The sequence below is a fragment of the Catharus ustulatus genome, chromosome 16 (assembly GCF_009819885.2).
Source record: "Catharus ustulatus isolate bCatUst1 chromosome 16, bCatUst1.pri.v2, whole genome shotgun sequence".
In the NCBI taxonomy this organism is placed as follows: Eukaryota; Metazoa; Chordata; class Aves; order Passeriformes; family Turdidae; genus Catharus; species Catharus ustulatus.
In genome coordinates, this window is record NC_046236.1 from 1,381,483 (window position 1) to 1,398,699 (window position 17,217).

At 51.6% G+C, this 17,217-nt stretch overlaps 1 protein-coding gene across 1 annotated transcript; it reads left to right on the forward strand.

The window, feature by feature from the left end:
* Window positions 1-4,721: 4,721 nt before the first annotated feature.
* NAGPA (N-acetylglucosamine-1-phosphodiester alpha-N-acetylglucosaminidase) lies at window positions 4,722-14,832 on the forward strand. Its single transcript, XM_033074313.1, has 11 exons — window positions 4,722-4,876; window positions 5,106-5,591; window positions 7,831-7,970; window positions 8,545-8,653; window positions 8,873-9,001; window positions 9,790-9,998; window positions 10,681-10,728; window positions 11,051-11,179; window positions 12,542-12,673; window positions 12,829-12,883; window positions 13,417-14,832. The coding sequence occupies exons 1-11, from the start codon at window positions 4,722-4,724 to the stop codon at window positions 13,667-13,669; spliced, it is 1,845 nt and encodes a 614-aa protein (XP_032930204.1). The 3' UTR covers window positions 13,670-14,832.
* Window positions 14,833-17,217: the final 2,385 nt, after the last annotated feature.

The window sequence follows — 17,217 nt, forward strand, 5'->3', positions numbered from 1 at the left end:
AGGGAACGGCTGGAGCTGTGTCAGGGGAGGTTTAGGTTAAATTTTAGGATAAGGTTCTTCCCTCAGAGGGTGCTGGGCACTGCCCAAGCTCCCCAGGGAATGGGCACAGCCCTGGGGCTGCCAGAGCTTCAGGAGTGTTTGGACAGCGCTGCCAGGGATGCTCAGGGTGGGATGGTTGGGGTGTCTGTGCAGGAACAGGAGTGGGACTGGATGATCCCTGTGGGGCTCTTCCCAACCAGGAAATTTCACAGCTCCATGATTCTCTCTGCAGACCCCTGTGCCCCCCAGAATGGTATCCTGCTATTCCAGTTGTGTTTCTCTGCCCCCTAGGACAAGGCCAGATGTCAGATGTTGCATTTCCAGTGTAACGCTCCATATTGCCAAACAGCAAGTAGGTGGTAACAATGAAACCGTTGCTCCCTTTTAAAACATAAAACTAATTAGGACTGTGGGCAGACTGGTTCCACAACAAAACAAAGCCTGGAATGTTTGCTCAAAGATTCTGCTACAAATGCATATTTTTATACTGATAAAGCGTACAATCATAGAATCTCCTGAGTGGGAAGGGACCCACAGTCCAACTCCAGGCCCTGCACAGACATCCCAACAATCCCACCCTGTGCATTCCTGGCAGCGCTATTCAAACATTCCTGGAGCTCCAGCAGCCTCGGGATCTTGCCCGTTCCCTGGGGAGCCGAGGTTTCCACAAAAAAACCCCACTATCCCACATTCCTGACCTACTGTTACACATACAGCCCTGCCATGGCTGACACACATCCATTCTGAGAGGAATGTTGGATTTATCTTTACAAACAAGCTGTTGGTCTGCTGGTAGATAAGACTAGCACTGAGAGATAAAAGAAACAATGGGATGGATTCCACTGATTGATGAATGGAAAAAGGTATTTGCCCTTACAAACAAACTGTAGGTTTGCTGATAAATGAAATTGGATATTGAAGGATGTAAGAAGCAATGGGGGGAAATTGTGAATTCTGTAAGAATTAAAAATGAAAAGGGAGGGTTACACATTAAAGGGGAATCTCAGGTATCAGGTGTTTGGGAAGCCTGTACCTCTCAAGTACCTCAGAGAGGGAAACGTGGCCAGGAAAATAGGATAAAAATGAGGCTGCATCCTCCAAAATTGGAGAGATCCCAGGGGAAATGCCCCATGGCCTCTCCCTTTATTTGAATAAAGTTACAGGTCTCCTCTGTCTCCTTTTTGGACATAAACTGGTATTTGTGGATTAATTTTCCTGACAATTCCAACCTGAACGAGGTCTGATCTTTTGGGAATCCCTTGTGTCAGTCCCTCCTATCTCACCTGACAGCTCCTTGCTGCATATAATTTTAATGCAAAATGCAAATTACTTTTCTGTTTATTTCCTTGAATAAAGTGCAAATATGCTGGCTGCAATGGCATGAGGGACTGATGGATTCTTGCAGGCTATCAGGCATAACACCCCAACTCCATACAGCTGTATTTTCTGGTAGGTTATCAAAGTACTTAAAATTACAAGTGTATCAGCTTTATGGATGCAGTGACTTTTAGTTTATGAAGGTAGAGTGCAATAGATGGGTTGCAAATAAAGTCCTTTTGACCTATGTAATGTTCACAACACTTAGCTGGAGAAAGATAAATAAGGTGCAGTCATCACTTCTGGCTGAGGCTCTGAAAACAGGGATGTACTTGAGAGAAACACATTTTCAGAGACTACTGATGTCTGCCCATAAAATTTTTCATATTAATTGAATTGCAGGTCTGTTTTGCAGAAGGCTTTTCCTGTCTCTTCTTCCTGACCATTACAGAAAGTTTGGAAATGCTCTTTGCATTTACCCTAGAAATAGTCTATTTAAGCTCCATCCCAGTCCTCCTGCGCTTGATGGACTGCTGTGAGTGCAATAAACAGAAACAGAGCAGCCAAAATCCCTCTCACAAATGGAACTTCACTCGTCCCAGAAGTCTCCAACTCAAATATCTCAAGCAAATCTCATGACAACCTGTTGCTACCCTGGTTACTCTTACTGCCACATTATATATGTAGTTCAAACCTTTTAAAACACACTTTTTTTTTGTATTTGCACTGAAAAAATAACATGGAATATCCCAGTGACAAGTATTTGCACCAATCACACAGGGGTACAGGCTGACAGTGCTTACAAACTCAAAGGACTCAGAACACTAGTGCTGTGAGGGATAAATGAGGGATAAATTATGACCATTTTTAACAGCAAGACAATTTGCTTCTTGTGTTTGTTCTCTTTTTGCTCAATTTCCAAAGCACAACCCCTGCCACAGTGGAGATGTGAGGAGCTGGCTGCAGAATAACCTCAGTTTGGAAGGTATTCCAGGTGGCCTGAAATGCCCCTGCAGGTGGCCCAGCACTGCGCCCATGGCCTGGTCTGGTGCTGCTGGGATGCCCTCAAGATGAAAACCCTGTGGTGTTTGAAAGGAGGACTGGCCCTAATGTTCCTCTAATGATCCCCATGCTTTAAAATATGAAATTATTGTTATTGTTTAGAACCTGCAGTGGCATGAACTGTACACCTGCTTTACATCAATGTCAGCTGTTTCTCACAAACTTCTTACTAAGCCCACGCAGGTACAGGTTTAGGTTATAGAAATATATTTTTTATTTCTTTCCAGGGCATAGAAGAGGAAGAAGGGAGATAATCAGGATAAGTAAAGCCAGAATATATGGCTGATAATCACAGAGAAATTCAAATTAATAATTATTAGACAAGGTTTTTTCACAACATAAAATTTTCTAATTGCAGGAAAAGGATAAAATACTTCCTAATTGTGTTCATGCCAAAATTTTCAGAGCTAGGCTGAACTGCAGGCTCAAGAGAGAAGAATATCTGCCTTATATTCTAATATATAATTGGAATTACTATTAGCTCTAGACATTGGCATGCTCATTCCTCTCATGATATTCACTGTGATAACAGAAAAAAACACCCACTGGCTCACCTCCACCGAGTGGATAAAACAGCGATATTCTGACTTAGAACCTGACTTAGACTAAGACTTTGGTTGGGGTTGGGGTTGTGTCTTCATACCAAAGCTCAGCTGCTGAGATTCATTCAGTCCACTGTGGTCACAAGGTGTTTTCCCAGCTCCTGCACACACATGTACTTTAGACCCTGCATTTTGGGGACATGAATATGGTTGGGACACTCCTGGAATGGAGACAGGTTATCTTTAACAGCAGGTACTTATCTCAATTAGTGGGGAAATCATGTGTCACTGCAAAACAAACACTGGAATTCTGGCAATGCCACTCTTTCCTCTGAGCAATTCTGGAAAAACAAGTCCCTTGTTATTCAACTTATGCTGAATATTAATGAGGTGGAAAGAGCTGCTTTAGAGAGGAAAGTAAACTGAAAAGTACAGTAATTTCACGACCATAAGGCGCACCGGACTATAAGGCACACCCCCCGGGAGTTGGTAAATTTTGCAACTTTGTAGATCAGATAAGGCGCACCGGACTATAAGGCGCACTTCCGGGTTTAGGGAAAAATTTTAGTCATAAGGGTGCGCCTTATAGTCGTGAAATTACTGTAAATGCACTGTATGGAAAGGAGAGACTATTCCATTCTCAAATACTGCTTTGTTTCTCATTTCAGTTTGGGAGAGGTTTCTGTTCCCTGTCAATCTCCAAAGGCGACTTTTGGCCTGTGGATTCTACACTGCATGTTGTGATTCCAGACTCTCTTGTAAGCTGTGGAAAAGACCGAGTGAGTTTGGGAGCTGAGTGGAAGCCTCTCAGTGGAACCGTTAGTACAATGATCCCTGTAAAAAGGTGAAGCTGTTTGAGCAGAAGACCAAACACATTCACAAACCTGAGTGAGCTTCCAGAGAACTCTTACTCATGCTTTATGTAGAGCTGAGTTTAGACCATGAAAACCACTTTTAGGCCACCCTGGAGTTTCACTGGACAGCTTGTTTCTGGCTGGAAACACAAGCAGAACACCTGCAGTTCTCCATGGCTGAATAAAACTGGAGGCATGATAACCCATTAGCTAAGATCTTTTAATGCACTGGCTTGTCCTAAGGGAGTTTTCTGGTTAATTTGTGACATAAAACTAAATTTTTCCACCTGCAAGACACCTGAGACAGCAGCACATTTATTAACCTGAACCAGATGTGCTTATCCTGGGAAAGCTGAGGCATAATCCACTGGCGATGGGAACACTGCGTTCTCCTCCGGCGATACAGCCTCAAGTTTGTGTTTCCACAGCCCCTCCCCGAGGGCACAGGGGTGATGCCTGTCCTTGTACCACCTCATTTATGGAATCAAGGCCTGAAGAGAGCTGGAAAGGGACTTTGACTACATGACAGGACAAGGGGGAATGGCTGCCCACTGCCAGAGGGCAGGGATGGATGGGATATTGGGAAGGAATTGTTCCTTGGGAGGGTGGGGAGCCCTGGCACAGGGTGCCCAGAGAAGCTGTGGCTGCCCCTGGATCCCTGGAAATGTCCAAGGCCAGGTTGGACAGGGCTTGGAGCAGCCTGGGACAGTGGGAGGTGTCCCTGCTCATGGCAGGGGGTGGCACTGGATGGGGCTTTAAGCTCCCTTCCAATCCAAACAATTCCATGATTCTGTGATTAAATTATTTTGATTCAGCAGCTCAGGGCCCGCGTCCCTGAGGGAGCTGTCCCGGCCCCGCCAGCCGCCAGAGGGCGCTGCCGCCGCCCGCGCGCCCAGCGCCCGCCAAGATGGCGGCGTGCGGGGCGGCGGGCTGGGGTCCCGGCCGGGCACGGGTCGGGGCTGGCCCGGCCCCAGGACGGGGATCGGGGCGAGCGGAGGTCGGGACGGTCCTGGCGGCCGCGTTGGCGGTGCTTGGCTCGCTGCAGGTGGCCCGCGGCGCCGGGTGAGTGTCTGGGCACCGCCTGTGCCCCACTCCGGGGGCTCCCGGTGTCCTGATGTCGGGCTTGTGGAGCGGGTGCCAAGCGGAGCAGCCGCCCTCGAACCTCGGTGGGTCGCACCGGGACGCGGGAGACGCGGGCCTGGGGTGTCAGCGAGGCCGTGCCCACCCCGAGCTGCGCCCTCTCAACACCCCGCGTTTGCGGCCTTGGGGCAACCGGGTGTTGTCGTTGCAGGAGCCCCCCCAGCGAGCCTCTGCTGCGGCCCTACCCGCCCTGGCAGCACGGCCCTCGGCACGGCCACAGGCACGTCAGGGACTGCCAGCCCCTCAAGTACGGAAACCTCACGCACGAAGCGTGGCCCGGCGACAACAGCACGGCCGGCCCGGTGGCTGTCACCAGAACGTTTGTCTCGTACATCCACCCGGAGGGCAGCGACCGCAAGGCGATCTATGGCCACTTCACCTTCGTGAGGAACCCCCTGAGGACCTTCTCCGTGCTGGAGCCGGGCGGTGCCGGCGGCTGCCTGGCTCAACGCAGAGTCCCCGTGGAGGAGACTGCAAAGCTCAGGAAGTGTCTGGTGGCCCAGAACGGCGGGTACTTTGACATGAAAACTGGAGAGTGCCTTGGGAATGTTGTGAGCGATGGAGAGCTGGTGAGAAACTCTGGAGGCCTACAAAACGCTCAGTTTGGCATCCGGAAAGATGGCACCATGGTGTTCGGGTAAGAGCTGTGGGTATTTAGAGAATGCTGTCTAGCCTGAAGACTATCAGGCATTACTGGGCAGGAAGCTCATCCCTGCACTGCCTCCTTGGCCTCCCCACTTAGAGCAGAAGTTCACTCGGAATGCTGAAGCTAGGGGACGTTCTTGCTGTACCTTGTGGAGCTATGTCTGTGGCCCTTGGCTTGTGTCCTAGGATGAAGAGAAGCTCAGAAACTTATGATCTCCAGCTGCTTATGTTCCAGTGTCTCCTCTCCCAGCTTGCAGTAGGACACTGGGCAGGGTGGAAGGGGAGAGGGCTCTGTTCACCACACAGGACATGCAGAGTGCAGTGTGTGTGCTCTGGCTGCAGTTCAGAAAGGCTGGGCTTTGGAAGGGACCTCATGAGATGCCTCATCCAGCACCCTGCTCAGCACAGGTTGGATGGAGTGGGCTGCTCAGGGCCAATCTGGTTGGATTTTGTGCATCTCCAGAGATGGAGACTCCACATCCTCTCTGGGCAAACCTGTGATTGACCATATTAACACGTTTTTGGGAACATTTTAAGGGCGATGATTCCACCACTCCCCAGGGCAGCTGTGCCAGTACCCTTTCCGTGAAGAAATTTTCCCAATATCCAGTCTAAACCTCCCCTGGCACAGCTCAAGGCTGTTTCCTCTCAATCTATTCCTATTCCCTGGGAGCAGAGCCCTGCCTCCTCCTGTCAGGGAGTTGTGCAGAACCAGAAGGTTCCCCCTGAGCCTCCTTCTCTCCAGGCTGAGCCCCTTTCCCAGCTCCCTCAGCCTCTCCTGGTGCTCCAGCCCCTTCCCCAGCTCTGTTCCCTTCTGTGAACATGCTCCAGCTCCTCAGTGTCTTTCTTGTGAAAGGCCCAGGACTGCCCCCAGGACTGGAGGTGCCTCAGCAGTGCCCAGTACAGGGTATCCAGGGTCACTACCCTGGTCCTGCTGGCCACACTGTGGCAGGTCCAGGCCAGGTGTCATTGGTCTTGATTTATGTGAGAGAGGGGCTGGGAGGTCGGTGACACCTCCCTTCAGCGAGGGGGCTTCTGCAGAGTGGACCAACAGCGATCTCAGGGTCACTGTTGAGTCCTTAACCTCAGTTCTGCCCTGCTGCTCCCCAGCTCTGTCAGGATGTCCCTGTTAAATTGAGCTGTCGTGGTGTTTGGTGGCTTTGTGCCTTCCAAACCATGATCAGAAAATTGGTTTGGGTGTAAATAATTTTGCCTCTTAGGACGGTGGGGAAACTCGCTCACAACTTCACCCTGCATCAGGACCAGGAGGACACAGCCCGGGGCACAGTTACCCCACCCTGCAAAGATGCTGCTGCTCCCTGGGCTGACAGAGAGTGAATCCAGGCTTTAAAACTGTCAGTCTCTGCCCAAACTGTTCTGTAGTTTGATCTATTATCAGCCATGTTCATGTTGTCTTCTTGTTCCTTTCCCATGGGAAAAAGGAATTAATTTTGCATGTTTTCCATTCAGGTATTTGCAATTACACTTTTCTACAAAGCATAAAGCTTTGATTGCCTGCAGTCACAGATACCAGACAAGTAAAAGTTGAGCATCCAGCTCCCACAAGATGTTGAAAAAGTCACCTTTAAACCCAGAGCCTCTGGCAGAGCACGGCTGTCCAGCTCTAGCCCCTGCTGTCGTTGTCTCAGTTGCAAACATGCCCCAGCACCAGGCTCTGATGAGGCAGGTGTTCTCTTCACATTCGTTCAGGAGAGAGCAGCGTCCTTCCTGTGGTGACACATAGCACCCAGATGGAAGGAGCAGGCAGTATCCAGTGCAGCTGCAAGCTGCTGTAGCTCCAAATGCTCTCCAAAGCTGTTTGGTGTCACAATTTTGGAGAATAGAAGCTGACAGGCAGCAAGATGTTACAGCTGCTTCCACAGATCCCTGAGTATTTGGCGGTGGCTCTGTCCTTGTGTTCTGCCAGATGCTTGCTGCCCTTGTTACCCTGGCTCAGAAGCACAGGCCACATTGCTGCCATTGCTGGCCACATTGTTTCAGGCACAGTGGCTTGGGACCATCATTAGCTGTGGGTTTGTGCAGGAGAGCAGAGAGCAGGGGCTGCTCTGGCGGCTGATGTTTCATACTGCTTGGCCCCTGGTTTTGGATGTAGCTGTCCTTCGTTCTACCTTCTTCTGTTTTCTCCCTGCTTCAGGAGCCTGCTGGTAGCAGGAGAGGCTTTACCACGACATGCTGTGGCTGTGGGTAACCCTCCTGCCCTCTGTTCCTAGTTACCTGTCTGAGGAGGATGTCCTGAATCAATCCAACCCTTTTGTGCAGCTTGTGAGTGGGGTGGTTTGGCTGCTGAGGAATGGAGAGGTGTACATCAACCAGAGCCGGGTGGCCGAGTGTGGTGACACTCAAACCACAGGTAAATACTGTGGGGCCTGGCTTCAGCCTGGCCATGGATTGTCCTTCCCTTGGGGCTTCTGGGAGAAGGGCACGTAAGAAGTCCAGCTTTCATAGAATCATGGAATAAGTTGGGTTGGAAGAACCATAAAGACCATCTTAATCCACACCCCTGCCGTGAGCAGGGACACCTTCCACTATCTCAGGGTGCTCCAAGCCCTGTCCAGCCTGGCCTTGGACACTTCCAGGGATCCAGCGGCAGCCACAGCTTCTCTGGGCACCCTGTGCCAGGGCCTCCTCACCCTCACAGCCAAGAATTCCTACCTTGTCTAACCTGTCCAGAGAAACACAAAGCAGCTGCCTCTTACGGGAGTTTAAAGCCAAGGGATTGAGAATCCCCTGTTTTGTCCCTGTGCCAGACAAGAACTTAATCAAGTGCACTTTTGTAGGGCTTGGATGAGCAAGAGGAGCCTTGGCTGCTCCTCACTGTGTTTCAGTTCAGATGAGACCCTTACTGGGAGCTCTTTTGCAGACAGATGTGTCTTAAGAGCCCATTTTGTCCCCCAGCTGAGTGTAAATTGTTCCCTGTCCTGCAGGAACCTTCGACAAGTTCATCAACGTGATCTCAGCCAGGACTGCAGTGGGACATGACCGTCAGGGCCAGCTGATCTTGGTTCATGTGGATGGACAGACAGAATCCAGAGGGTAAGGGCTTAAGTTCCTGGGACTGGAGGGATACTGCTGCTGTCTCGAACAGGTTTTAAGGCAGAGACTTGCAGAGCTCAGAAGAGCCAGGAAAGGCTCACACAGCCCTCCTCCTCGTGCCTGGGATCAGAGATATTCCCCTTCCACCACAGAGAGAAACAAGCTCCTGACCTAACAGCTCCACTGAAGGCAAATCAGCAAACAACCTCTGCTTTGCAGGGTCAGCCTGTGGGAAATGGCAGAATTCCTGAAGCAGCAGGGAGTCATCAATGCTATCAACCTGGATGGTGGAGGCTCTGCCACGCTGGTGCTGAACGGGACCCTGGCCAACTACCCCTCTGAGCACTGGTAAGTGCTGCTGCCTGGTGCCCAGGGCTCCTGTCAGTGTGCAGAGCCCAGCCCCATGCCCTGGCCTGGCTGGGAGGGCACAGCAAAGGCAGGTGGCAGGATCTGTGGGAGAGACCAGCTCTAGAATTTAAAGAGATTGAGTGGCTCCATGTTTTTTCCCCTTAGTCATCCAGGATTAAGGCTGAGCTGGTTCCATACAGGCAGCAAAGCTGTGGCTGTGACTGAGTGGCTGATGTGGGAATTGGATAAGGCAGCAGCTCTCAGTCTGGGAGATTCAGAACTGCACATCCATGGGAATTAGCAGAGATCTGTCAGCAGCTTATTATTATGGAAACACTTACTATTATAGAAACACTGACTGGGAGACCCTGCCCTGCCTCATTGGAGGGAATCTAAAGAATATTTTGTTTTATATACAACTTTTTAGTCATGTAAACATGAAGGGATTTAACATTGCTATAACTACAGTGATGTAATTTATATCAAAGCTAATAACATTCAAGAAAATGTGTGCAGAATGAGGGAAGCAGGGACTGCTTTAAGAGAGACTATGTTACTTCTGTAATTTCATGTTTAAAATGATACTTATCAGATGGGATTTATAATTCAGTTAAAACATTGACTCCCATGTAGTTTTATGTTTCTATTTTCCCAGAATTAATGTTCATGTTTGGCAGTGTGGATCAGGAGGAAATCTCTGGGTTACAGGACGGGTGTTGGGCTGGGCTGGGCTGGGCTGGGCTGGGCAGTGCTGGCTCAGCTCGTGCTGTCCCCTCTGCTGTCCCCAGCCCCTTTGACAGCATGTGGCGCTGTCCCCGGAGCATCTCCACCGTGGTGTGTGTGCACGAGCCGGCCTGTGACCCTCCTGACTGCAGTGGCCACGGGCTCTGCGTGGCCGGGCACTGCCACTGCGACAGCCACTTCTGGGCAGGTCCTGCCTGTGACACCCTGGACTGCGGCCCTGCCAACTGCAGCCTGCACGGCGTGTGCAGTGCCTGTGAGTCCCTGGGGCGGCACCGAGGGGCGTGCGGGGGAGGTGCATCCCTGGGGAATGGCCCTGGGAAACAGGGTGTGCCTGCCTGCCAGACACCGGCTGGCTGGGTGGGGCTGCTTCCCCTCTGCTCCGGAGACTGAGGCACAGATGGTCAGAACACGTTGCCTTCAGGAGCCAGCAGCAGGACTGAGCTGGGGCTTGGGGCTGGAAACTTCAAGCTCTGTGCCTCAGTTTCCCTTTCTGCCCCAGGGTTGTGCTCTGGGTTTTTTGTGAGGCTGCTGATGGGCAGGATGTGTATTATGCTATGTGAAAACAGCTGCTTCTGTCCCCTCCTCTTATTGTTCCTTCTTTACTTGCCTCTCCTACTTGATAATTTTTACAAGTGTGCAGGTGCTACTCTCATTCAAGGGTGCCCCAGTGCAGTGGCTGGGCAGAGCTTGGTGGCTGCAGGTGTTGCCAGTAGCTGACCCAGAGCAGATCCCAGGGAATGCCACCAGCAGGAATTGCATTTGGGAAGGGGGGCTGTGTGTCAACTCACCCTTTTTGTGAGCGCAGGGTTCCTCTTCTGGAGGTTTGCTGGCAGCGTCTGAGGGCACCTCAAGAGGCAGAGGCTCCTAATTTTGAGTCCTTGCTGCTTGCAAATGTTCTTTTGTTGCCAGTAACACTGTTCCATGTGTTTGTATAGCTGGATGCCTGTGTGACCCCGGCTGGACTGGCAGCAACTGCACTGAAGGTAAACGCTGGCTGCTGCTGTCCTGCCTCTTCACAGCCAGGGAGAGGGGAGTGGGAACCACTGTCCAACAGCTGCCTGCCTGAGGGGGAGAAGGGAAAGGTCACCCTGTGGGCTGTGCTGCTCTTTTTTGGCAGTGTGAGTTTAATTGCAGCTGGAGTATCTGCAACTGGCTTGGTGTGAGACACTCAAGCCCTTGCTCCTTGTTCAGGGCACACACTGAGCTAACTGCTGAGCATCCCTCCACACCCTGAGCTGTGCTGTGTGCTGGGATTGCTCATCTCTGCTGCCAGGGTCCGGGTGACATCTCTGCTTGTCTCTGCAGCCTGTGCTCCTGGTTCCTATGGGGAATCCTGCAGCCAGAAATGCCAGTGCCAGCATGGCAGCTCCTGTGACCCTGTGCATGGAGCCTGCTCCTGCCCTGCCGGCTTCTATGGCACCAGCTGTGAGCATGGTAAGGGCTCTGTGAGCAGGGTAAGAGCTCTGTGAGCAGGGTAAGAGCTCTGTGAGCAGAGTAAGGGCTCTGTGAGCAGGGTAAGGGCTCTGTGAGCAGGGTAAGAGCTCTGTGAGCAGAGTAAGGGCTCTGTGAGCAGGGTAAGGGCTCTGTGAGCATGGTAAGGGCTCTGTGAGCAGAGTAAGGGCTCTGTGAGCATGGTAAGGGCTCTGTGAGCAGAGTAAGGGCTCTGTGAGCAGGGTAAGAGCTCTGTGAGCAGGGTAAGGGCTCTGTGAGCAGGGTAAGAGCTCTGTGAGCATGGTAAGGGCTCTGTGAGCATGGTAAGGGCTCTGTGAGCATGGTAAGGGCTCTGTGAGCAGGGTAAGGGCTCTGTGAGCATGGTAAGGGCTCTGTGAGCAGGGTAAGGGCCCTGTGAGCAGGGTAAGGGCTCTGTGAGCAGGGTAAGGGCTGCTCTCGGTGACCTCAAGAGCTGGGGACAGCATTTTGTCACCTGTGAGCCACCTCTTGTAGGCAAAGGAAGGGGCAGTTCTACCAGGGGAGCTCAAGCCTGAACATCACCAGCTGGCTCCCAGCTCTTCTGGGCCTGCCTGTCCTACCCAAATGGGCTAAAAAGGAGAGGAAGGAACAGAAGGAGGAGTTTGCTTCATCAACAGAAAATTGTGGATTCCTGTTTTGTCTCAGCCCCAAAGAACTGCATTCTTTTCCCAGAGCCCCTGATTGAACATAAAACATCCTCTGCTCCAGGGTGTTGCACCAGGCCCTGCTGTAGCCCAGGCTTCAGGTGATGCTGGTCAGTGCCTGTGGAATTCTCCAGAGGGCTGCCCTGACACACCACCCTCACACTCCTTGTAAGGAGCTGGCCTGTCCTGCCTCCTGTAACCACTCCAAGCCCCCCCTGTATCTGAGTGAATGAGTTAATTACAGTTGAGTGTGAGCTTCCTGGGTTCCTGATTCTGTCAGTGATGCTCTGTTTCAGCCTGGATATCTCAGCCAGTCCCATCCCAGAGATGTTGCCCAGAGAAGCTGTGGCTGGCCTGTCCCTGGAAGTGTCCAAGGCCAGGTTGGATGGGGCTTGGAGCAATCTGAGATAGTGGAAGGTGTCCCTGCCCATAGCAGGGAGTTGGAACAAGATGAGCTTTAAAGTCCCTTCCAACTCAAACCATTCCATGATTCTGTGATCCCAGTTTTACACAAACACCTCTCTGAGGCACACCAAAGAACACCCAGCATGGTACACCCAGCATGGTGCTCCCAGGCTGCTGCAGGCTCAGCTGAGCTGAGGGAGCTGCAGCCACAGCCTGGGTGGTCTTAGAGCAGGTGGAGCTTTGGCAGTGACCAATCCCTTTGTGATCCCATCCCCAGAGTGTCCCCTGGGCTGGTTTGGGCCGAGCTGCCGGAGCCGCTGTGCATGTGACCACTTGTGTCCCTGTGACCCTGAGACTGGCAGCTGCAACATCACCCACCACCAGGCACTACAGGACCACCTACACACAGGTACCCAACTGCAGCGGGGTGGAGTTTTGAAAAAAGCTGGAGGAGCAGCTTTAGTGCATATTGGTGTTTACTGAGGCACCAGCTCTGCTTAACCTTGTTCTTTTTTAGTGGAATTTTACACCCTGCACCACCTTTCTTCCCTCTTTGTTTTCCAGCTGGACAGTGTTTGGCTTCCCAGAAAAAGAGCAAAGAAAAATTTTCCCTGTCAGAGTAAGTGTGTGGTGCTCACTGTACATCTTAGAGGCTGTCACAGAGCATGGGGGGTGTTCAGTCTGCAGAAGAGGAGGCTCAGGAGTGACCTCACTCTCCACAACTCCCCAACAGGAGGGGACAGCCAGGGGGATCTGCTCCCAGGGAACAGGGACAGGACAAGGGGAAACGGCCTCAGGTTGTGCCAGGAGAGGTTTAGTTTGGATGTTGAGGAAATTCCTTCACAGAAAGTGTGGTCAGGCAGTAGCCCAGGGTGCCCAGGGAGGTGGTAGACTCCCCATCCCTGGAGGGATTTAGAAGCTGTGTGGATGTGGCAGCTGGGACATGGTTCAGTGGTGGCCTTGACAGGACTGGGTTAATGGCTGGACTCGATGATCTTGGAGGGCCTTTCCAGCCTGAAGGATCCCCTGGTTCTGTCCTGTCTGGGAGTAGCCCACAAGCTTGGGAACACAGAGAAGGGAGGACAATCTTCTGCACACTGGGCACACGTGCCTCAGGTGAGCTGTTGGTGATGTGATTTGTGTGTCCCACAGAAGCTCGTGGCTGTCCCTGAGCTGTGCCTTGGCCCTGCTGCTCGTGCTGAGTGCCCTGGGGAACGTGGGGCTGGTGCTGCGGGGGCGGCAGCAGCAGCGGGACCAGGACTATTGCTACCACCCCCTGAGGGACATCAACGGCGACACCCCCCACTGCCCCACCTCTGCTGCCTGGGACCAGGAGGAGATCCAGCAGCTTGAGGACACTCAGGAGCCTGAGGACACTCAGGAGCCAAACCAAGAGTTCCTTTAGAATGATGGATGGGATGAGGTATTTCACCCTGCATTGCCCCTCAGCACCAACTGGGAACCTCCAACCGCTGCCTGAGGAGCCTCAGCCCAAGAACTGTCCTGTTGAGGCTGTAATTTCCTTTCCTCTGCTGCCCCAGCACCCAGGACTACAGCATTAGGGGATGCAGGACATCCCTTGGGTGAAGGAATTCCACAGCTGCAGCAGGAAAGGAGACAGGCAGGAGTTCCTTCCAAAGCTTGTGGGAAACAGGTGAGGGATGTAATTTACAGGCACCTCAGAAAGATCCCTGCTCACCTGAGCAGTGCTTTTTAAGATGCAAGTTAAACTGCCTCTAGTACAAAGCTGAGCTTAAGGATATTACAGTCAATGTCTGCCCCTCCTTGCTAAGCTCAGATTTTAATCAGAAAAGTGACAAAAAGTTTGTTCGAAACTGTTGAAGCAGGTGCAGCACCCAGTGCCAGCAGAGCCCTCCTCTCCTCTCCACGGTGGTGGCTCAGGAGTGACACACAGGGTTGTGACAGCCCCGGGCAGGGCTGGAGTGTTTTCTGGCCAATCCTCAGGCCAGAGCAGCCCCAGAGGGTGATGAGTGCTGTGTTTCAGGGCAGCTCCTGCAGCACACCACCATAAAAAGCCCTGTCAGCTCCCAGCCTCCATTTGTGCATCTCCCCAACTCCCAGGAGTCAAAGGCTCTGCCCTGCTCCTGAGGGACCCTGGCACTGGCCCAGCGTGGAGCTGTCCCCTTGGGAAGGGCACAGACAGGGACAGCCTGGCATGGCTGGCACAACCCAGACTGGGCTGCCCTGCCCTGCCCCAGCTGGGCACTCCTCAGAGGGACCGGTGAGGTCTCCAGCCCAGCCAGGATCCCGAGCACTGCCTTGGAAATGTGGAACACATCCTCACACAGTTACATTAGAACAGTGTTGGAGTTTGCTTCCCATGAGGGAAACTTGGCCTTGGATGAGCCCCTTGGATGCTGCAGAGGGGTGAGAGCCTGTCTGAGCCCCACATGTCTTTATGCACTCACTCCCTTTTTACCTCTCCAAGTAAAGGATGTGTAATTTCTGTGCCAGTATTGGCATCAAATCAGCCTGTAACCAAGAGACTCTATTTTTCTATGATTTACAGAAGATTATTTGAAACTTGAATAAAGTCTATTAGTGCTACCTGTCTGAAACTCAAAATTCCTGATGTGCAGCTGCAGAAGGAGCTGATCTTTCCCAGTTAACCTCAGCCACCCAGTGGAATCCAGGGGCTCTTTATTTTTAATAGCACCCACACTGCAGGATGTACTGTTCAGCCCATTTCTGTGCTGGGAAACTAAACAAAAAATACTGGTTCTGTAGAAAAAAGTCCAAACATTTTAGTTAAAAAGCAAGAAAGAGTGAATACAAGCCTTACCTCTGCTTCTGGGGGCAAAGAGAGCAGCACACAGGCTTGAATTTTCATTGCCCTGCAATTTCAACAGTTGAATCAAACAATTCCACATTTTCTCAGAGATGTTTTATTTCCCACATAGCCAAAAGTACAGCTCTACCAGGACCCACAGACACCATCATTGGAGGATATCTGTTATTTCTGTGCCCTGCAGTGGGCTGTTACAGGAGGTTTGAGGGTTTTGGCTGAGAAAAAAAAAGAAGATTTCAGTGTGTAAAACCACAGCCAGCTGTAAAGGAGAGAAAGTAAGTGGTGCTAAAAAACTTAATTAATGCCCATTTAACTTCTGTGTAACTGAAAGCTTGGAAGTGGGTATTGGTGTCACTAAAAGCCAGCAAATGTGACTTGACTCCAATTTCACTCTCCAGAGAGAAATAATCAGATGTAAGGAGCATCACAAACATGTTGGAGGATTATTAAAGTTATTTGCATGCAGGCATCTTTGACACCTGCTATCAGGTAAGTCTCTAATAGCTGTTCCTTGCATTCATTACTCACTGTACAAACACCTGGGATATTAAAGCAGTGTGAGCTCATAAAATGACTTTTGAAATGAGGGATTCCCTGCCTGGAGCAGGGCTGGCCTCAGCCCCAGCAGCTTCCCAGTCCAGCATGGAGAGCTGGCCTCACCACTTCCTACTGGGAAGTGCCAGGGGATTATGGCATTGTCCAAATCTTTTGCCAATAAACCAAACTGGGATTACAAGTTATTCACAGGTCCTGAAAGGGAATGGACAGAACCGAACTGGCTGAGCAGAGGAGCACGGCTGTATCTCAGTCACCCGGGAGTCCCTGGCTCGGTGCCCGTCGGGAAATCTGTTCCCAGCAGTGAGCACAGGAGCTGAGGAACGGCTGAGCTGCTCCCGTGCCTCCTATGAGAGCGCCCAGTGCCGGCCCCCAGCGCTGCCCTGGCTCCGGCAGCGGTGACACCTGCGGGGCTGGAGCAGCCCCCGTGCCCCGGGACCAAAGTCCTTTCACACCCGAGAGCAGCAAAACACTGTGCCCTGAACGACAGCTGAGGCCATCCACCATCCACCCTCATGCTCTGTGTTTACCTTTGCCAGCCCTGGGACAGAGCCAGGGAATGGGGCAAAGCTGGAGAACTCACTGGAATGAAGGTGTCAGATCTGGCCGTGTTTGGAACCTGTGGCACGGCCCTTGGCACAGCACCCTGCACTGCCCCACCACCCATCAGACATGGCACCAGCTCTGAGGTAGGTGTTGTGTTTGCATAGGGAATATCTGAACCAGGGAGAGCCCCAATTTACTGGGAGCCAGTTTTTAATTAGCAGCTCATTCCCTATACACAGCCCAAGCTCATTGGCCTCGCTGCAGAGCAGCTGCTGGGGAGGGAGCAGGGAGAGCTTTGCTGCATCATCCAAAATGAGGCCATGTGCCAAGGTTCTGGCTTAGGAGATTTCTAAGGATCCAGAACCCCTCCCAGACTCAGCTCACTGTGAAGAAAACTGAGCTTATTTTCTAAAGCACATTGATGTCATTTGAGGGAGAAAATGGTGATGTAGAAGAATTCTGTGTCTCTGGTATCTGCAGTTCACAAGGTCAGGTTTAAAAAGCACAGCACAGCACCCAGGCTGTTGCTCCCTTCCTCCTGTTAACATTCAGGAGAAAAGGGGAAAAATTAAATTGGTTTCAAAGTAAGCTGTCAGATGGGATAAAGCAGGCAGCCTTGCCAAGGAGAGGTCACTAGCTGCTTCACAGAGCTGTGCCATATCTCTGATGGGCAGAGGAGGGGTACTGCCAAGGGACAAGAGGAAAAACTGGGATTGGGATATTCCCAGAGCCTGCAACACTGTGGAACCAGCCCTTGACCTCACTCTTCAGAGATGTGCCAGGGGCCAAGTTCCAGGGTGCTTTACTGACAAAAGTTAAACACCCAGAACTTCTCTGGTGGGCAGCAAACAGCATATCCCACATTTCAAAATAAAATTTAAAAAAAAATCCAGAGCAAAGGAAGAGATTCTTACCCAGAGCAAACGCAGAGAACAGGAATGTTGCCACTGTAAGATGTGAGCAACCATGTGAGAAAGGAAAATCCTGAAACAGCACAGGGGGAAAAGGGCTGGATTTGCTTCTGGGGCTTTGGGAGTCTGAAA